At 35.3% G+C, this 19,527-nt stretch overlaps 1 protein-coding gene across 1 annotated transcript; it reads right to left on the bottom strand.

Moving 5' to 3' along the window:
• Positions 1-5,532: 5,532 nt before the first annotated feature.
• Positions 5,533-8,941, bottom strand: LOC109010291 (probable transcription factor KAN4). The gene is made up of 6 exons (XM_018991069.2): positions 7,933-8,941; positions 7,755-7,831; positions 7,495-7,531; positions 7,115-7,232; positions 6,063-6,150; positions 5,533-5,949 (listed from the first exon to the last, which is right to left on the bottom strand). Exons 1-6 carry the CDS (start codon positions 8,423-8,425, stop codon positions 5,746-5,748), a joined length of 1,017 nt encoding a protein of 338 aa, XP_018846614.1. The 5' UTR covers positions 8,426-8,941; the 3' UTR covers positions 5,533-5,745.
• Between the last annotated feature and the right edge of the window lie 10,586 nt (positions 8,942-19,527).

Below are 19,527 nucleotides of genomic sequence, written 5' to 3'. Positions count from 1 at the left end.
GATCATTGTACCACCCCTGTTCTGTCATGAAAGATTGTACGCTGAAGCAATCTTGTTTAACCATGAATGCATCCGCACTGAAAACCACCAAGCATGAAGCCCAGCCTTGTTCAACCAAAATCAACCGCTGGAAACTCTAGTCCACAGCCCCGTTGTACTCCTCATGACAACAACTGAACGTTAGCCCCTAATAATCACCATACATGCACCACCGTAAGCCCCATTCTTGATATCAAAGACCAACCCCTCACCCCACGTTCACCACCCCAGTAGCACGAAGACTCTCTCCCACGTCAAAAACTCCACCCAGCCATAACTGTCAGCCTTCATCACACAAAAACACCTCCCCACACAAACAACAACCATAGCTCCTCCATGCACAACGTAAACCACCAACACTGAGGCTATGTGCTAAACAAGAAAAATAGAGCAATGTTTCCCCCACCGCGAGCCACCCTCTTGTGTATGTAGCCTCGCAATAAACCATGGAGACCACCCCCAAAGCCCATGATCCCAGACCAAAAGGACAACACCATTGCCGCCACTTCCTTCGCATGAAACCACCAGCCTTTTGCCCGCCTGGCCGTGACCACCAAACCGTAGCCAATTGCACTACTGTAAACCCATGAATTAACACCTTTTATTTTACACACCCAAAACGGAGTTTTTGTTCCCACCATGAGCCACAAAGCCACTGCCACTCTTCTCCATTTCTCCACCGCAGGAAATAGCCACACGACACTGTCGAGATTTCACTGTTGTCAACACCCACTTGGGTCATTAGCCGCTGGTTACGCCACAAACTCGTCGAAGATCATGTCGCATAGGGTCCTCCATCCGACACCAAGCCTCACCAACCACAACACCCAACTCCATGAGCCCCCACTCACAGTGCTTTCTAGCTGGAAGAACACAGTCGGTGCTCCACCCATAGCCACAACCATCACCCTCATGGTAAGTCTGGTTGCAACTTGCAACTCGTAACTCTTTCTCTCTCTCTCACATTACTCTTTCTTTCTCTCACGTTACTCTTTCTCTCTCCATGTTATCTCTCTCTCTCCATCGTAATAGTTTTCTCCCTTTCCCTCTCCCAATGCTCTGCCGTCGCGCCCAACCACCTGCTCGGCACTCGTTACTTCACTCTCGATGGGTCTAAGACCTCGCACGGTGCTCTTCACTCATTCTAAGAACACAAGCTTGATTTTTTGTGGTTGATTCTAAGAACACAAGCTTCATTCTAAGAGAAATTAATTGCTTGAAGGTGGAAAATAATTTAGATTTTTGACATATTAGTCGGAAATATTTAGTAGATGTTGATTTATTTGAGGGTTACTGGACTTTTAGAATTTTAGAAAAATAGGTTATTTTAGTATTCCAGGCTTAAATATCAAATATGGGTTTTAATTAGAGATTTAAGTAAGTTACGTATATATTTTTATAGGTGACAATTGATTTTGTTCGGCACTATTATGGAAATATCAGAGAAATAAAAAAAATCCAGATAAACAAGATTCCTATACTAGACTTTGCATAAAAGAAATGAATTGAGATTAATTTTGGAAAATATGCATGTTTTGTTATGAAAAGAAATTTGCAACAACCTTAATTATTTATTCTGCATTACTCATGAAATTTGTATGAAAGAGAAAAGTATTGTTGTCATGACTGGTGTAGACATGAGCAAATTTTTGACATTCTGTTTCTGAACTATGCAAAAAGAGTAAATATAAAATTTATGAAAATTTGTGCATGTGATGCGAAGATGTTCTGAATATGTTTTTGAATATCTGAAATAATCTGAATCTGTTTAGTACTCTGTTTTGATATAATGTAGTATCTAAAAACCGTTGGCATGACTTTCTGATTCTGTATCTATATATGATTTTGTTCTATTTCTGATTTGTTCTATTACGACCCTGCCACAGGTATAATAATGGTATACGGCCCTGTCACAAGTATAATGATGGTTTATAACCCTACCATATGGGTTAAACATGGTATACAGCTCCGTCAAGGGTATAATAGTGATATACGGACCTGCCACGAATATAATAGTGGTATACGGCCTCGCCATGGGTATAATAGTAGCATACGACCCACCACGGGTATAATGGTAGTTTATAACCCTATCATGGGGGCTAAACATGATATCTATCCCGATGTGATGCTCTGAAATGATACGAAGATAATCTCCCAGTTTATGATATGCCAAAGGATTTTTGAATAAGAATGTTTTTGAAAGTTTTGCTCTGATATTTTGATAACATGTTCTGATTCTGCATTCTGAAAGTAAATATTTTGTTCTGCATTCTAAAATCTATAAATTCTCATGTTTACATACTAGTATATGTTATCTACTTAATGAGTTGTTGATAACTCACCCTTTATCTTCACAATATTTTTCAGATGATTTTAATATTTCAGCTGAGAATTAAGATTATGAACCATGTGTGAGATGATTTAAGTATAGTGGATTAAGCATAGAAGGTTTATATGACTATTGAGGAATTTTATTGAAATAATTTTGTCGTGTTCTGATAACTTGGTATTTTGGGTGGTTGATTATATTGAGATAGTTGGTTTGAAATACTAATTTTTCTATGGCATTGAGAATTTGGAGTTTATAAATATATTGTTGGAATGCGAGTTTAAATGACAGTTAATAACTCTCCGATCCCTACGGGACCGGGACGTTACACCAATAGCTTATATATATATATATATTGTAAGGTGTATTATTCGAAAAACTATTTTAAAAAAAAGACATGTAATTATAATGCATAATATAGCCAACTGATCATCTATTTAAGGAGACACTAATTTTATCCCCTAATATCTTTTGGGACGTCCCAAAATGTCTTTCTAGCCGGATTTTTTTGGCCGACTTTTGGACAAAAAAAAAATCGTCTAAAATATATTTTTTAATGAAAATTTTTATCCTAAAAAAAAAAATCTTATGGAGTATGAAATTATAAATTACAAACTTTAAAGATGGTAGATTAACAAATTAACCTAATTCTTTGTCCCAAGAGACAAAAGTAGTCAAGATACATTAATTTGATTGGCACCAAAAAAAAAAAAAAAATCCAAGAGAATATCTATATATTCTCAAAATATTACTAATTTCTATTTACATTCAAACACAAAACATAAAAATTAATCATGGCTCTCAAGATCGTGGCAATCTTCTGCTAAAGAAAAAAGGGGACAAGTTATTGTTCAAAACCATAAATTAAATTATAATATCCTGACAAAAACAGATCAAAACCCTGACAAAGAGAAAAAGTGAAAAAGATCAATGGACCAAGCACGTGTAGTAGTAAAAGATCTGGGACAAATCGAACAGTGAGAGGACATACCTCAATGCCAGAATCTTCTTTCAGAAAAGAACATGTACAAATGGATTTATTATATACACATGCGTGCGTAATGATGAACAGTAAGAAACTTAGATGAATGCACCCAAAAGATTTTCAGAATTGGTAATTTGGGATGTTTGTGCAGCTGGCTGCTGCTCCCACAAACAGATCCTCTGTTCTCTAAATCGTACGTATTCCTCACAAAGGACAACCAGTCATGATGAACCCTAGGAAAGATCCCTTAGTGGCTGTGCCTACAGTTTTTTCTTCGAAGATCTTTAAATAATCTCTGCAGGCACCACCAGTTTATAAGTGCAATTGTCAAACCACCAAAATTGCACTGATTTTTTTTTTTTTTTTTCTGAATTAAAGCTGTAAGGATTGTTTTGTCGGCCGTGCGATGATCACAATGCGCGCCTAGCTAGCTAGTTCATGCATCGTGGTTGTGGTCCTCATGAGACCTGCATGATCTATAAAATACTTCAAAGGTATTTTGTTTTCCAATGTCATCATGTATATCTGTATGCATATATAATGTATTTAATAATCATATGATACAAAAACTAAATCATTTGATCATCTTTCCAGGATTCAAACAGCTTTTAAAAGGGTTGTATTATATGATTGTCTGTCAATGTGATTTACATCAAAAGGATCACGCTTTTCCAGTACCATTCCTATCCGAATTCTGTGACCGTCATAAAATGTGAGACACGTAAACACGTAAAATATATTTTATAATATTTAGATATCATTTAAATAGTGAATTGAATAAAATATTATTTTTTAATATTATTATTATTTTAAAATTTAAAATAATTATTATAAAAATTATAATGATGAGAGATGAGATAAAATACTTCTTATATTCAAATAAGTCGGCCTTATATACTCGTACGTAAGAAGTACTAATTGTTCAATAAACACTTCATAGCGCATTAATCCATACATTTATATCCCGCGATCGATCTCTCTTGATTCACACCCGAGAGTTTCATGAGATCTTGATCCTCGTCAAAGAACTTTGATGCATGCTTAATTACAATATTGGTTGATGAACTAATAACTTTATATATATAGCTTTGCATAACTAATTTGTAGTTAACAGAAACGATAAGAACCCAAATCGTTATATATTTTGTTATTTAGAGATAGATAGCTCGGTTGCATTTAGTTGTGAAATCACTAATTATCCCAAAAACTTAAGTTGATGCATGAGAAGAGATAAATTTAATTATTTATATTATATTCTTAAAACTCTCACTCACGTATGAACCCGACTTTCTCTGAATAAGTGGGTCCAACAAGTAGAATATTTAATTAAATTGGATAAAGCGTAGAGTCAAGGTACTCAGGATTTCACCTCTAATACCGTGTACAATCATCATTTGTCCTAAAAATTTAAACTGATATATAGATCAAATATATAAATTTAATTATTTATATTATATTCTTAACATTAGCTAATCTAGGAGCTCAGTAATCTGCCTTGATAAGTAATATCTTCTGTCGAATATTTGGTGGATATTAAAATTCCAATTCTTCTATTTATATTAGGGAGACGCAATATATATGTATTTATATTTAAGGGGAAATTGAAACTCTACAAGTTCTAATGAACACTGAGCATAATTCAACCAACTCTAAGTACAAACAAAAATAATAGATAACTCCGTGATAAAAAGCTCTCGATTTGAATTAATTGCATCGTGATTACGTCATAATTGGGTGTTCAAAGACATGTCGTTTCAATCGGATTAAAACTCATTCCAGTTCGGCTAACATATTCAACCCCAAGAAAATATCATTACATGCAGGACTCCATGTTTTAATGCAATGGACATTTTTCAAAGGTGCATTTAATTTTTGATGACGTATGGTATCTATTATTCAATTTCATGAGTGAAGCATGAACTATTCCACAAGTTGCAGTAGTACTATTAATTAGTACTACTGATCGTAGGAGAGAGAAGCTGGATCGATTGAAATAATTGTCCAAGATATCTTTAAAATTACCTTGACCCGACCTTTCCTTATTCAGGACCCAACTCCAATGGGTTCTGCCATGCATGGCCCTCGATCGAGTACCCGCCAATATTGCATGGTCCCCAGGCTTGAAAATTTATCATTAGTTTTACGGAAATTTAGGTTTCCTTTTGAAAAAATTATATATCGAAATTAAGAATCTTGTTCCCACAAGGACTCCACTCCAGCAAAATCATGTCTTGTACGATACCAGTACTCATTATTCCCTATTCACTCCAGCAAAAGGCCTTTTCAATCGATATCAACTACTTCAAATAATATAAGAACAGAAAAACATAAAGATTAGACGTCGTCCATGATTTCTCTAGCTCGTAGGTAGTACTATCACTAGTACTGTCGTTTAACATTTGAGAAGGGTCTTTAACTGATCATTTGAAGATTCAACGCAGTCCATTTGCAGCCAGTTTGGCCTTCCAAGGGTGAACTCCAAATTAAGCAAAGTATTCGATGCTGACTTGATATTGGAGCTAGAATCCAGCAGGCGCCTCTCCTCCTCCTTCACGCTATCTGCAGACACTACTACTGCATTCATGTGGCCGTCCGCCTATATATTTAAAAGGTGAAACTAACAGTATATTAATCGCAAGGGAAAAACAATATAAAAAAGATCCAACATGTAATTTATGGTCTTGTCTTTGATGATACAAACATACATACCTTGGTATCGTTTGCCTTAAAATGAGAATGTGTCAAAGCATTTTCATGACGACTTGATCTATTAGTACTCCAACTGCTTGTCTCCATTCTGATCACATTTTTATAATATTGAGAGGATGAATAATAACAATATATAAGAGATAAAGACACGAATACAAGACAAGATATTCTGCAGCTAGCAAATTGCGGTACTTTGTAAATAACACAGGTAATTAAACCCGGCCAAGAGATTTTTCATTTGTTTGGAACATTGATTAAAAATACTAACTAAAAAAGAATCCTTGGAAAAACAAATTGAAGTCATGCTGAGAGCTATTGCTTCGCTAAAACCAATTAATTACAACACTACAAAAAAACAAGCATTTGTGACATAGTATTTACGATAAAAAAGAAATAACTAATTACAAAAAAATAATTTATCATGTTATGAACTTATGATCGAAGTCAATAATTATAATACTAATAAATAAAATAATTGTATATATCGATGTTGTTATTCCAGCTAGCATTATTAAACCATGAACCAATCCTCCGGGTACGTTTTTGTCAGATTCTCCACAGTGTCAGCCATAATGAAGTCAACAAAAAATGCCCAGCACCAAAGATCAAGATCACTTAAATATTCTATCGGCAAATTAAAGGCATGGCTATAGCTATTACGACAGTCGTGCTCCCTATAGTTAATGTGAGTTGTGGCATTGCAGTCCTAATACCTAGACCAGACCCTTGACTTTTAAAACTCATTGGGATCAATACCTTCAAAATCTAATGGATATGGTATTTAGAACTCGTCAAGGACTACCCTCACTGTACCTAGAGAACTCTCCTAGTTATGCTATTTTTGCTCAATTCTACGAGTGGAGACGACACACACCTCGTTGGACAAAAAAAAAAAAAGAGCCCGATCTCCGATGCCCGTGTAGACTTGCAGAAAATTATGTAACAAAAATTATATATTCATTATGCAATGAGTCTTCATGCACCTTACGAGAGAAAAGGTAGGAAATTAATTAAGTATAAGGGTTTTAAGAGGGATGTAAATGCACACACACCTTTGGAATATTTGTAGCGTTGTCTGTACTGGGTTAGGTTTCTCACAAGCTAATACCCCCTGATCCACATCGACCAACCCTGGCCTTGGGTTCAAAGCAATATCTGCCTGCACCTGACCTGCAATATTAATCATAGATAGAGCCATTGCTCTAGCTTTATCAGACACCCTTCTAATAATTCACGTGTACTAAGGTCAGTCCTAGCTAGCTAACCTATCTCAATTTTCCTTTTTTCTTTTTGTCTAAAATTAGTTTAGAAACAGTGGATCAAATGATAGAGTTTCTGTCACACTTGGATAAGGAAGCTCTCCAACAAAGAGAATAATAGAATTCAGGAGAATAAATCTTATGGGTACTCATGGGGAGTGGAGTCCAATTACCTGATCCTTTGTCAGTGCTCTTCACTGTTCTATACATCTGCATGAACACCGTGGAGAAAGAGAAAGAAAATGAGAAAATGGTCCACATTGCTAAGATTACACTCTAGACTGATCCCTATTTTCCAAGCCCTTGTTCTAAATCCATCACTACATATATATGGAACGATCTTGTCAACAAGAATAATATAGAACATGACAACCAAAAGAGCCAAAAACAACTCTTAAATTCAAAGAAATGGAGATTGTACTCAGTAACCCACCTGCAAGTGACTCTTCACGTGAGCTAGGGTTAGATCCTTCACATTCATCAACTCTAAGACAGATTTTGGAGTCGCTCCTGTAAAACAGAAATAATCACTTTTGTGCTAAGTGATGAGAAAAACGTCAAAATAAACAGACGATGAATAATGAATATGTTTAGGAGTTGTCCTATATTACTTTCATGGCCACCAAGAAGTTCTACTGCGTGAACAAAGTGGGCATGGAGAGTCGTAGTCCATCTCATTCTAGGAGCTCTGACGCTTCTTTTCATCCCGCTAATCAATCTTGCATTTCTCTTGAACTCGCGGCCGCAGATTTGAGGTTGATGATTGTGCTGGAGATGATGGTGGTTTCTTGGTATTAATTTCACGGGTGGGGGACTCGAATCTGCCATTTCAAGTCCTAAGCTTAACATGGGCTCAAAAGGACCCAGATGATCATAATTCCTCTCTGGGTGGAAGAAGCCATTTTCATGGCTTAAATCACTCCCGCTGCTTCCGGAGTCGGTGGTTGAGCTCCTGTCGCTGTAGAGTACTGCTTTTCTTGTACTTCCATCACAGCTGATCACTTTCTTAGCTTCAAAATCAGAAGCCGAAGGAGGGCTGATTTGTAAGGAGAGGTCAGGCAAGGGTGATGGAGGTATCATTATAGGGTTTGAGCCGAACAACATGAAGGTGGGGGAGATCTGGCTTAGGTAAAGAGCCACTAGCTAGTTCTTATATTGGTGAAACAATAAAGGAGAGAGAATGAGAGAGTTGGGGGTGTGAAGAGAAGAGGATCCAGCTGGAATAAACAGGTAAGGGAAATAGAAAGCAAGATCGAGAGCTGAAAAGGCTATGGCTATGAGTAGTGATTATATCATGAGTGCCTTATCATGATATATGTGCATATAAGGTAGAGAAGATCAGGAGGGTAGTAGGCTTTTTAGTAGGATCCTAGTAGGGTGGATGAAGAGAAAAATATATGCAGAGACGGGAAAATAGCAGAGACTACTAGTCAGAGACTCAGATAAAATAAAAATGCAGCAAAAGAGAGAGGAAACAGAGTTTCTTTGAACGAAGGTTTGAAGGGAAAAGTTAGAGGTTAGTGAAAAGGGGAAGTTGTGCATTTATGGGTGCAGAGGAATCAAAGACCTTTCCACAGAGAGAGAGAGAGAGAGAGAGAGAGAGAGATTTCCGGTTTTTTCCTCGCCTATCTTTGTAATTGGGACTCGAGAAAAAAAAATGGCTACAGTTCTACGGAATAATGGACTCTCTCTCTCTCTCCGTTGATGGATCGCGACCCATTTAAATTCCTTTCTTTTTTATTTTTTTATTTTTTGTTTCTTTCTCTATTTTATGATTTATTTCTTGTAATTAAGCTTTTAATTATTATAAATCGAATATTCCCATTTATTTTCATTCACGAGGATTGACTACAGGCAGCCAAAATGAACAGCCAAAATATCCCTGTTCAAAGCTACCCTATATAGTCATGGATTTCGTTTCTTGCTAGCTATCTTGACCTAGCATGAATAAAACTAATTAAATGTCATGAAAGCCATATAATTAGACTTAATCGTATTATATATGTTTAAAGTTTAGGGCTTCGTGGTGGTGGAGGTTCATGGCTTTTTGGGAGTTTTGAGCTTTAGAAACATTATTTCGCACACTGATGTGAGATCTTGAATACTATAATTATATACCCTGATCTACCTTTAATTAATTTCCCACAAATAATATTAAAGAAAATTATATAAATTAGTTTTTGTTTGAGTGACTAGTCAGTCCTGATTTGGATAATGAGATGAGATGAAAGTTGAAAAAAATATTATTAAAATATTATTTTTTAATATTATTTTTATTTTATAATTTTAAAAAGTTGAATTTTCTATTATATTTTATATAGAAGTTTGATAAAGTTGTAATGATTAAAATGAGATGAGTTGAGATAATTTCACTATCCAAACCAGACCTAAATTATTGTTTTAAAAGAACAAGAGAAATACTTTAGTCACAAAAGTAAATCCACAAACGTCTGACGTGACTTAATGCATTACGTCATATTATAAAGTTACTTTTAGTATAAAATAGATCTAACGGATCATGTGAAGTCACGTCAATTTGTAAATTTATTTTTGTGTAATCTTTTTATATTTATAATAGTCTTTTTATTAAAATAATATTTTTTATTTGAGTTTTATATTTACCTTATTTTTAAGAAAGTACATAAGATTTACTGAGATTGTAAATATCATTTTTACAATGTAAATAGGAATCTTGGTTTTCAGTGAAAACCCAAACTCTCTAGCAAACCGACCTTTGCTAGCTATTAGGCTATTTGCTCTTATTTTTTCTTTTCCTTTTCTTTTAATATTATTAGATGAGCAGGCCAGAGGATGCAGCAAGTCTTGACTTGCCAATAAATATCGAGCTGTACACGTGCGAGCCCAAACCAGAGAAATATTTTATAATGAGCTAGGGAGATCAAGGAAATGAAATGAAACGAAGGAATATGGAGACTACAGAGATGCATTTTTTAGATCCGCTTGAGATAGATGACCGGCGACACCAGGCCGGTCGAAGACAGATCCACATGCAACCCTCTCTGACATTTTCCAATTTCATTGTTTTAGAAAACCCTATATGTCTCACGCGCTTTATCCGTTTGGTTGTTAAATTCATCTGATTTCAATTTAGTTTAGTCTAGTTTTAAGTTAAATCTAACATCTAAACATTCAACTTTCAAATTATTAAACTCATCTTAACTTAAAATATATTTACACGTAGAACCCACAACATTTTTTAATTCAATACTTCTTTACACGTGAGACCCACAATCTTTTTCAACTTCTTATAAATACATCTAAATTCATCTTAACATTCAAACAAATTTAAACTCATCTTAAGTAGAACTTACAAAACTCACTCTACCATCTCAATTCATTATTATATTATATAAAGAATTTAATTCAACTCAACTCAGTTTAACATCTAAACACAATCTTAATACATAAAAAGAAGATACTAATTTTAGTTAGAGCTTCTAAATCTCGCCTATTTCTTTCGGAAAAAAAAAAATCATAATTAAAAAATAAATTTTCTTATAAATTGAGAGTGCTAAATTTTCAACAGCTAGTGTTTGTCTAGACTACAACCTATGTTGTCTTCCTAGTCCCCAATATTCCCTCCCTCCACCAGTGTCCAATTATTCCTGATTCGTCTCTACTTACCCATGTGTCGAGCCCCACGTACGTACGTGCGTGGAAAACCTCGATTCTCAATGAATTGAATTGAAAGATCATCACCATATTCCCCGGCGTCAACATGGTTCTCATCACGTGATCAGTCGCATGGACCGGGCGTGATCTTGTCTGGGTTTTAGTCTCTTTCTTTGTTCTCTTCCTTTGTTCTTATTATTTTGATCTCACACCTCTCCGTATCATATGCTGCATTCTCTGTTTATTGTAATATATTTATTTATATATATATATATATATAATATTGCTCGCAACCCCACGCCTTAATTTGCTCATTGTTTATATATTATTCCCTTGAATTGTTTATATATATATGTGTACATATGCCGATTACAAGTAACAACAAGATGAGTAGACAATGCTAATAATCTTGTGTTTTTTGGTTAAATATATATAGTTTCCGAAGGTGCGGTCAGCGCCTGATGCGCTCTAGATTCTCCGGGAAATGGAAATAATATTATTGCTAGCTAATCGGTTCTCATGATCTCTTTCTTTTGGGGTTTGGATTTGTGTATTGTGTTTTGGTTTTTGGTTTTTTATTTGCAGGTGGGTATTATCCGGTCAACATGTCTCCGTATGGCTCACTTGCAAAGTTGTCAAATGCTTTGAGCTACATTATTCCATCCATATTCCATGTGTTTGTCGTATAGGACCACTCTCTTTCCTGTTTTGGATCTATTCATATACAATTAATTATTGTCAATTTTTCCTTTCGTTTTTTTTTTTTCTTTTTCTTTTTCTTTACAATGTGGGTCTCATTACTGGGTTTGTCCTTGAATCTATTCTTTATTACTTGTGATTTTCCTATCTATGTGACTGCGCGCATGCATGCTAGCAATGTATCTCTTGCTTGCATTTTACTATTCAATGCCCAATTATCATATGCTTTCTAGGTCCGGTTATACTCATCTCTACGTTCGAATTAGAGATAAGTGTTTAATTAATATAATCTAGACTTTTTTGTCGATAATCTTCTTTTGTTTTTTTAATTTTAATTAAATAATTTGCGTTTGAACCACATTAGAGTCGATCTAAGATTCTTTGTTCTTCATTGCATGAACCGAGATACCACTAACCCTCGGCGAAGCATGCAAGAGATGGAGATTAAATTATAATAAAAATTGAGATGGAAAAGATAAGTGGGAGAAAGAGAGAACCTTTGAATACAAAGCATATATAAGTCCCTATTTATAGAATTTTGAGGACTATGTCTTTGTTATTGTGATTAAAGAGTTGAATACAAATCATAGGTTCCTACTTAATTAAAGGGAAATTGCATGAAGATGAAATATTTGGAAAAATTTATCTTATCATTATGAAAATCAAAACTGCCAATAGGATAAAGTATGTTGATCATATTATGAAACTCAAATCTTTTTATTTAAATAATAATCAAATCAATATCTTTAAGAGCACTCTCAATAGTTCATGTATCATATCCTTTAAAATATATTACCAAAACTAATTTTTTCTATTTTACATACTGATTTTTACAATATATCATATATTAGTTTATCTATTTTTTCTTTACATCATTTAAATGTTATATTATTTAATAGTTTGTCGGAAAAAAAAAAGTACAAGGAGAGAAACTATTGTGGCAGACAAAGTACCTGAAAAGAGAAAAAATAAATAAAATATTTTTACATTTGTGTATCATTCGCCCTACATGTAGCTGAACACTTTAACAAAATGAAAAATAAATTTGAGAATACATGATCCGTTTGAGGCTATTTTTCTTCAAATTTTACATAAAAATGGGTTTTACAAAACCCATTGGGAGTGCTCTAACAACGAGAGCGTCATCCATGTCCTTAATGCCTCTGGCCGATAGTCATGAAATTGACTCCATCTTTTTTCTTCAACAAATATCCCACCGCCATGGGGTAGCCTCTCCATCACATTTGCTTCTCCCTTCCCCTTTTTCGATTTGCCTTGTCTTTCCATTTTTGCTTCTTCTTTGTCCATCATTCCACTTGTTTCCTCTTGTTTCCCTTGCGAAATGTACATCCATAGTGCTATTAAGGATGTCAACAAAGGAAATGACATGTTTGTAGACTTGAAAATGCATGATACTAAAGTAACTTGGGAAGTTGTATGCCTTTCAAAAAACAAGACTTGGGCCCTGAACTGTATGCGCATGCTAATTTGGAACAAAACTACTATTGATCTTCAAAACTCACAGAAGTGGCAAGGGAGAAATTGGGATTTATATAAGGTAATGGCATATCCATTCATTTTTTGTGTGGTTCTTGGAATCAATTTGTGTCACGCCAAACAGACCCAGGGTGAAACCTTCTAACTTAAAATCCACAATAATAAGCACTTATATACAAAAAGTCCTCCGAAATCAAATGTCTAAAATATCCATCTAAAGAAAATAAACGCGCAACTCTAATAAGTATTCTCCAAAATCTAGAAATCCTCTTATGCCACCTGGCACAAGTTTCAACTTTCTCTGTTAATTCTATCACGTGACATCTATGACAACAGTCTCAACTAACAAAATCATTTGAAAAATAGTGGAGATAAATGTGTGAGTTATCAACAACTCAATAAGCAAAAAACCTATACAAGTGGGTAAACATAAGCTAGTTACAGAATGCAGAACAAAATAGAGTCTCAAAATTATAAAGCAATATTTCAAAAACATTTATTTATAATAATAATATGGACAAAACACATCTTGCATAAGCATATTTGAAACAGCATCATAACAAAATAGATGTCATGTTTACCCGGTGGCAAGATTGTGCAAACCCAAGCGGCCAATCGAGTAGAAACAGAAAATGAAATCTTTCCTTTTTAAACTCAACGCGCCAAGTGTGCACACAGAAAACTACTTTGTCTCCAAAGTTGGTGCACTAAACAATAGAGATGTTGGCACTGACATAATACTAAAGGGCACAATTTTACAACTATGTTAAGATCAGAATAGAAGCAGAAACAAAATGTTATGCCATATGGTCCTCTGATGCAATATCATAACAGAACATGGTATTGAGTAGATAAATAATATATAATTGCGTAAAAATTTCAAAAGTCATATTCATTTTTATGCAGTTGAGAATGGAGTATAAAACTAAATATTTCATTTTCATGTTCAAATACATACAAAGAATAGTGTAGAAAATAACCGAGATTAATTTCATAAAAAAAATATGCAAGTTTTTTACAAAACCAAGCTCAATCAATTTTTAAGCAAAATCTAGCATAGAAGCACTATTACATGAACTTTTCAATATCTATGAGTTGCTTCACATAGCGTCTAGCAAAAACCAATTTATCATACCTAAATATAAGTAACACAAACTAAAAATTAATAGAATTAAACTGGCAAATCTAAAATAAGGCGATACAAATTAATTGGTTCCGCGACAATAATCACATGGTTGCAATTTTTTAACCCGGTTACTAAGCTAACCAAAATAACTTCCAAAAATTTACTTATAACTAGCCAGAACTACTCCAATTATGAATATGTCCATTCAAATATTTCACACTTGCTACTTAACAAGCCAACCCGTTTAATCAAATCTAACCACATCTCATCAAATATGTTTACACCAGATACTCCAATTCCGAACATTTTGTCAAATTACATAGATACTCGAACAACCCTTCATTAATTATCATCTCAACCTAATCGGACATTGATGTAAATAAGCCTCTTATGGCCAACACTTTGAACCTCCAAGCTTATTCTAGATATTTAACTCTCCAAACCAAACTAAATTAGCAATTCCCACCCATACTATAAAATCTATTTAACTTTCTGTGTTTCTCTCTCCGGCACCACCACGCAGAGAGAGAAACACAAAGAGATAAGGGCTTGCCTGCGTCGTGTGGTTTTCGGAACAACGAGGAGTGGCACGACAATGTTGGAGCATGGCAATGCTCTTATGTATAGATGTGGCCACAAGTGTTTGTGTGTCTTGGGGGGCCAGCTAAGAGATGTGTGAGAGTGATGGAGAGATAATCTGAGATAGAGATGTCAAGGGCTGGGGAAGAAGGGAAAGAGGGTTTTAAGATGCGTCGTTTTGATGCCAATTTCTTTTTTACCAATTGAGTTTGTGGGCTTCTAAAAGGGAATGGGATGGGTTGGGCCAAACGGACGTCGTTAGAGATGATATTATACAGCTAAATATGGCGGTACTTGTTGGTATTTAATGTAATATGCCAAATGTTGCTTTTTCTTGGAAAGCAATAGACCTGATGATTACTCTTGGTTGTTCTTTTGTTAATACTTTCATTCTTGAAATGTAGTTGCTTTAATTTGGTATCGTCGTTGTCGTTGATCTAGTTCTTATGTTGTTGTGGTTTTTAATTAGTGGTTACTCAATTGGGTATGTTCTACAAATATATTTGATTATTTTGTCTATTTACTCCATTGTGCAATGGCAATTGCTGATATTGTCCCCAAATAGATTTATTGTTCGAACGCTTAATCTACCTTTGGAATGAACATAATTTTTTTATTTGAATGTATAATAGTAGTGTGACTCCCTCAGCCCTACCTCGGTAAGAACCATAGCCTCGGGATGCTAGCAACAAGGTTCATACACCCTCACTCATTGTGACAACAAGTGTGTGTGCACATGCTTAAAATATATGGTGTACAACTATATTTGCAGTGGAAATAAAATGAAAGGGTCATAATTAATTCTAATAAATAAAACTATAAAATTTAAATTACATCACAACCACAATATCCATAAGTCATTTGTCGAAAACCCATGAGCAAAAGAATAATACAGTCATCTGATCTTATTATGAAGTTTTAAATACAACACCAATTCAAAATGGGGAAAATGTCCCAATCCCCAATTCTCTAGCGGTACCGTACCTTCATGCTCATAACCAACATCTCATCACTTTACATGGCACATAGCCACCACACAAACTACACAATATTTCATCACTTCACACAGCACAACCACAACACAAACACATCATAGAAAAAAAATTCACAATTCCATCAGCAGAAGTTTTCAAGGCCATTCCATAGAACCACTTACTTTCATGTTGTGGTTGATTGGATTTGAGAGAAAGATGCCGCTATCTAGAGATGGGCGAGGTGCTCATGGCGGAGTGAGGGGGAGTAGTTGGACATGGTTCAGAGGTTTCCACTTAGCACAAGGCTCGACCTAGTGGATGGCAGCAAGCGACAGAGCATCAAGAGAGTGGCAGTGAGACAAAAATAGAGGCGGTTCGGGAGCAAGAGCACGACTGAGAAATAGATAGAGAGAAATAGTAAAAGATGACTTATCGTGGTCGCAACATGCAGTAATCTAATGTGTAATGGCAGCTGATAAATGTGAGGGAGACACGGGGAGAGAAAGAAAGTGAAAGGAACACAAAAAGAGAATGGGAGTGGTGGAGAGTGACAATAACAAAGAGACAGGGAGGAAAAGAATATGATCGGCGAGAGGTGGTGGGGGTGGCCGGTGAATGAAAATCTCACAGAGGCAGAAGGTAAGTGACAGAGACCGAGAGGGAAAAAGAGAGAGATTCTAGAAAAGAGGGAGAGTGGGGTTGATAGAGGCTTGGAAAGGGAGGAGTCCACTGCAACGGCACTGGACTGGGAGGGCATGACAGGGTAACTACAATGGCTAGGATTTCGAACCCAAAAGCTTTGGGTTTCAGGATCAAGAGTGGGAGGAAGAATGAAAACAAACCGAAGAGACGAAAAGGCTTACCTGCGTGAGGTGGCACCGCAATGGTTGGAATGGCGTAGGTAGCAATAAATCCAAGGCACCAACAAAGAGGGAGTGAGATACAAACACACACACACACAAAGAGAGAGAACCAGAGAGAGAGCGTGGGGGCTTACCAGCCAAGTCTCAATGTCGAACAACAACAGATGCTGGCGACAACGCCAAAATTAGGGGGAGAGAAGAGAGAAAAGAGAGAGACGAAGGAGAAGATTTACTCGTGGCTTCGTGCAATGTCGCCAGTAATGGTGGGGCAAGGCTTGGGCTGTGGGTGCACAAGGAGAGGGAGAGAGAGAGAGAGAGAGAGAGAGAGAGAGAGAGAGAGAGAGAGAGAGGTGTTAGGAGCATAACCCTAGGGAGTGGGGGTCAAAACGGTGTGTTGCTCTTCCTCCATGAGCTTGGGCTGGGTTTAATGGGTATTGGGCCTAAGTTGAGCTAGGCCTCACAAGTAGTCTGAATGGACATGTTGGCGGGAGAATTGCATATTCTTTGGGCACAAAATAATGAAATTTGTTTTGAACGATAATATATGGAACTTTGAACGAAATTAGGTAGAAACATTTTTACATGCTGCCCATTGTTTAAAACCATTAACTAGATTTAGAAACATCACAAAATATATAAGTAACAAAATTAGAGGCTGTCTAGTTTATATTCCCAGAGTCCTAATAGTCTCCTCCTTAGCAACCACATGACCCTCCATCTCTGTCAATCAACCAATGACAGGCATCATGCTCCTCTACATATCATCAATCAAATTTGTTCACAACTCAGTCATTGTCACACGAATCTCTGTAGGCACAATATCAGCAATTGATGCACAAATCTCTATGTGCACAATATCAACAAATGACGCACGGATCTCTGTGCGCACAATATTAGCAATGTCATCTATATGTCCAACTGCTGTGGTTAGTGTAGTAGATCTCATTGAGGCTGGAGTACTCGTGCTCTCGCTAGGCTTTGATCGATGCTGCCTACAAAGAATGAAGGAGAAATATCTTAAAGAAATGTGGGTCTTTTATTGTTACTACACTGCATAATCTCTTCCAACCTTGAGAAGTTATGATTAAACTCGATATATAATTGTTTAGTTTGATTCTTTAAGTGAAACAGGGGGAAAGAGAAATGTCATTTAAGAGTTATCAATCCAATCGTACGTAACTAAACTTTCGTCTGACATTATTATGCATGTAGAGTGAGAAATTTGACAATACTGAGGAGGCGCGCCAAAATCCTTTCAAGGCATGCAACTAGACGAGCGGAAGAAACTATACGAAGTCGTGTCAATAAAATAAATAGATCAAACTTGAAGATCTATCATAGAAATGCAATTAAGACAGCAACAACAAGAGAATCTATGAAGGGAGTTAGCAATTCAGTGCCAATAAGTGTTTAGGAGATGCAGATGATGATGTCCCAACAATTTATAACTCCACCATTTTAAAAATATTTTCTAATATATTTTTTTAATATTTTGTATCAAGACCATTGTAGAGTTTGATTGTAGTTTTACGACAATTTCAAAAATTGTTGAGTTATTTAATATTTATTATATTTGAATTTCACATTTGCTTTGAATCTTTTGAACACCATTTCATGTGTTCGAATGCATACTTTGTTCTATGTTTCGAACTTGTTGATTCTTACTCGAATGGTATATAGAGTGAAAATAGGATGTTCGAACAAAATGCAGTCTCACCATTCGAACATGTATCATTTTTATTCAAACTTTTGTCACTCCTATTCAAAAGAAAATATCATGATCATATTATGTTCAAATAGTTACAGAATAAGTTCAAACCATATACAGTCTCAACATTCGAACGCATATTACTCATATTCGAATGGACATTCAAACGCCTATCATTTTTATTTTAACGCATATCACTCCAATTCGAACGGAAATAGCATGACCATATTATATTTGAATAGTTACAGAATACGTTCGAACCATATACAGTTTCAACATTCAAATGCATATCACTCTTATTTGAATGGGCATGCAATCAGTATTCGAATGCCCTATCATTCCTTTTAACAATTGTCAATCCAAATGAATGTGAGATATGTTGTTCGAATACCAACCTCATATTAAAACCGTTTGAACATGTTTCTAAGTTCAAATGCAAGCTAGACGTTGGAACGGTATTTAGGGGTGAAGTAATTTCATCCTGAAATATATTACTTGTTCAAACGGATTTCGAATGGGTCAAAAAAATTTTGTTGGAAAATATACTTTTTGACACGAAATCATATTTTTCGTCCCCAAAAGTCTTTTGGGACGAACCTTTTGAGAAAAAAAACCCACTAGTTTTTGGGATGAAATTTCTCTTCCCAAAATGTGGGTTCTCTTATAGTGTGAACAACTCATTTAATAAACGAGTTAAGTCGAACATGAGTTTGACGAAATTGATCTTGGGTGGGTTGTAAATAAATATTAATCTACTCTAAAATTTAAAAATTTTAGTAATTATGGTTGTTTAATTTGTAGCGCTATCATGATGTGCTTGTGCTTTAATTGCTTGGTATTGTTGTAATAGCTGTGTTGTTGGTTTGCATTTCCTTTATAGAACTGTTTGTGTTAATAAAAGTAATTAATTACACAAAAAGGTATAAATAAAACTAATTGCTCCCATATATATACATATAATATATATACATATATATATATATATATTGCACAGATCCTAATGTCGAGGGTCTCTTAAAAAAAAAAGACATAAGTTTGTATTTTTAGAGCTTTAAAAAAAAATTATTATATGACATATACAACATCTTATAATAGAATTAGAATTTCATATATATCTATATTAGAGT

Source organism: Juglans regia, chromosome 6 (assembly GCF_001411555.2).
Source record: "Juglans regia cultivar Chandler chromosome 6, Walnut 2.0, whole genome shotgun sequence".
NCBI classification, from domain to species: Eukaryota; Viridiplantae; Streptophyta; class Magnoliopsida; order Fagales; family Juglandaceae; genus Juglans; species Juglans regia.
The sequence above is the reverse complement of the archived record's forward strand: the minus strand, read 5'-3'. Positions and strand labels throughout refer to the sequence as shown.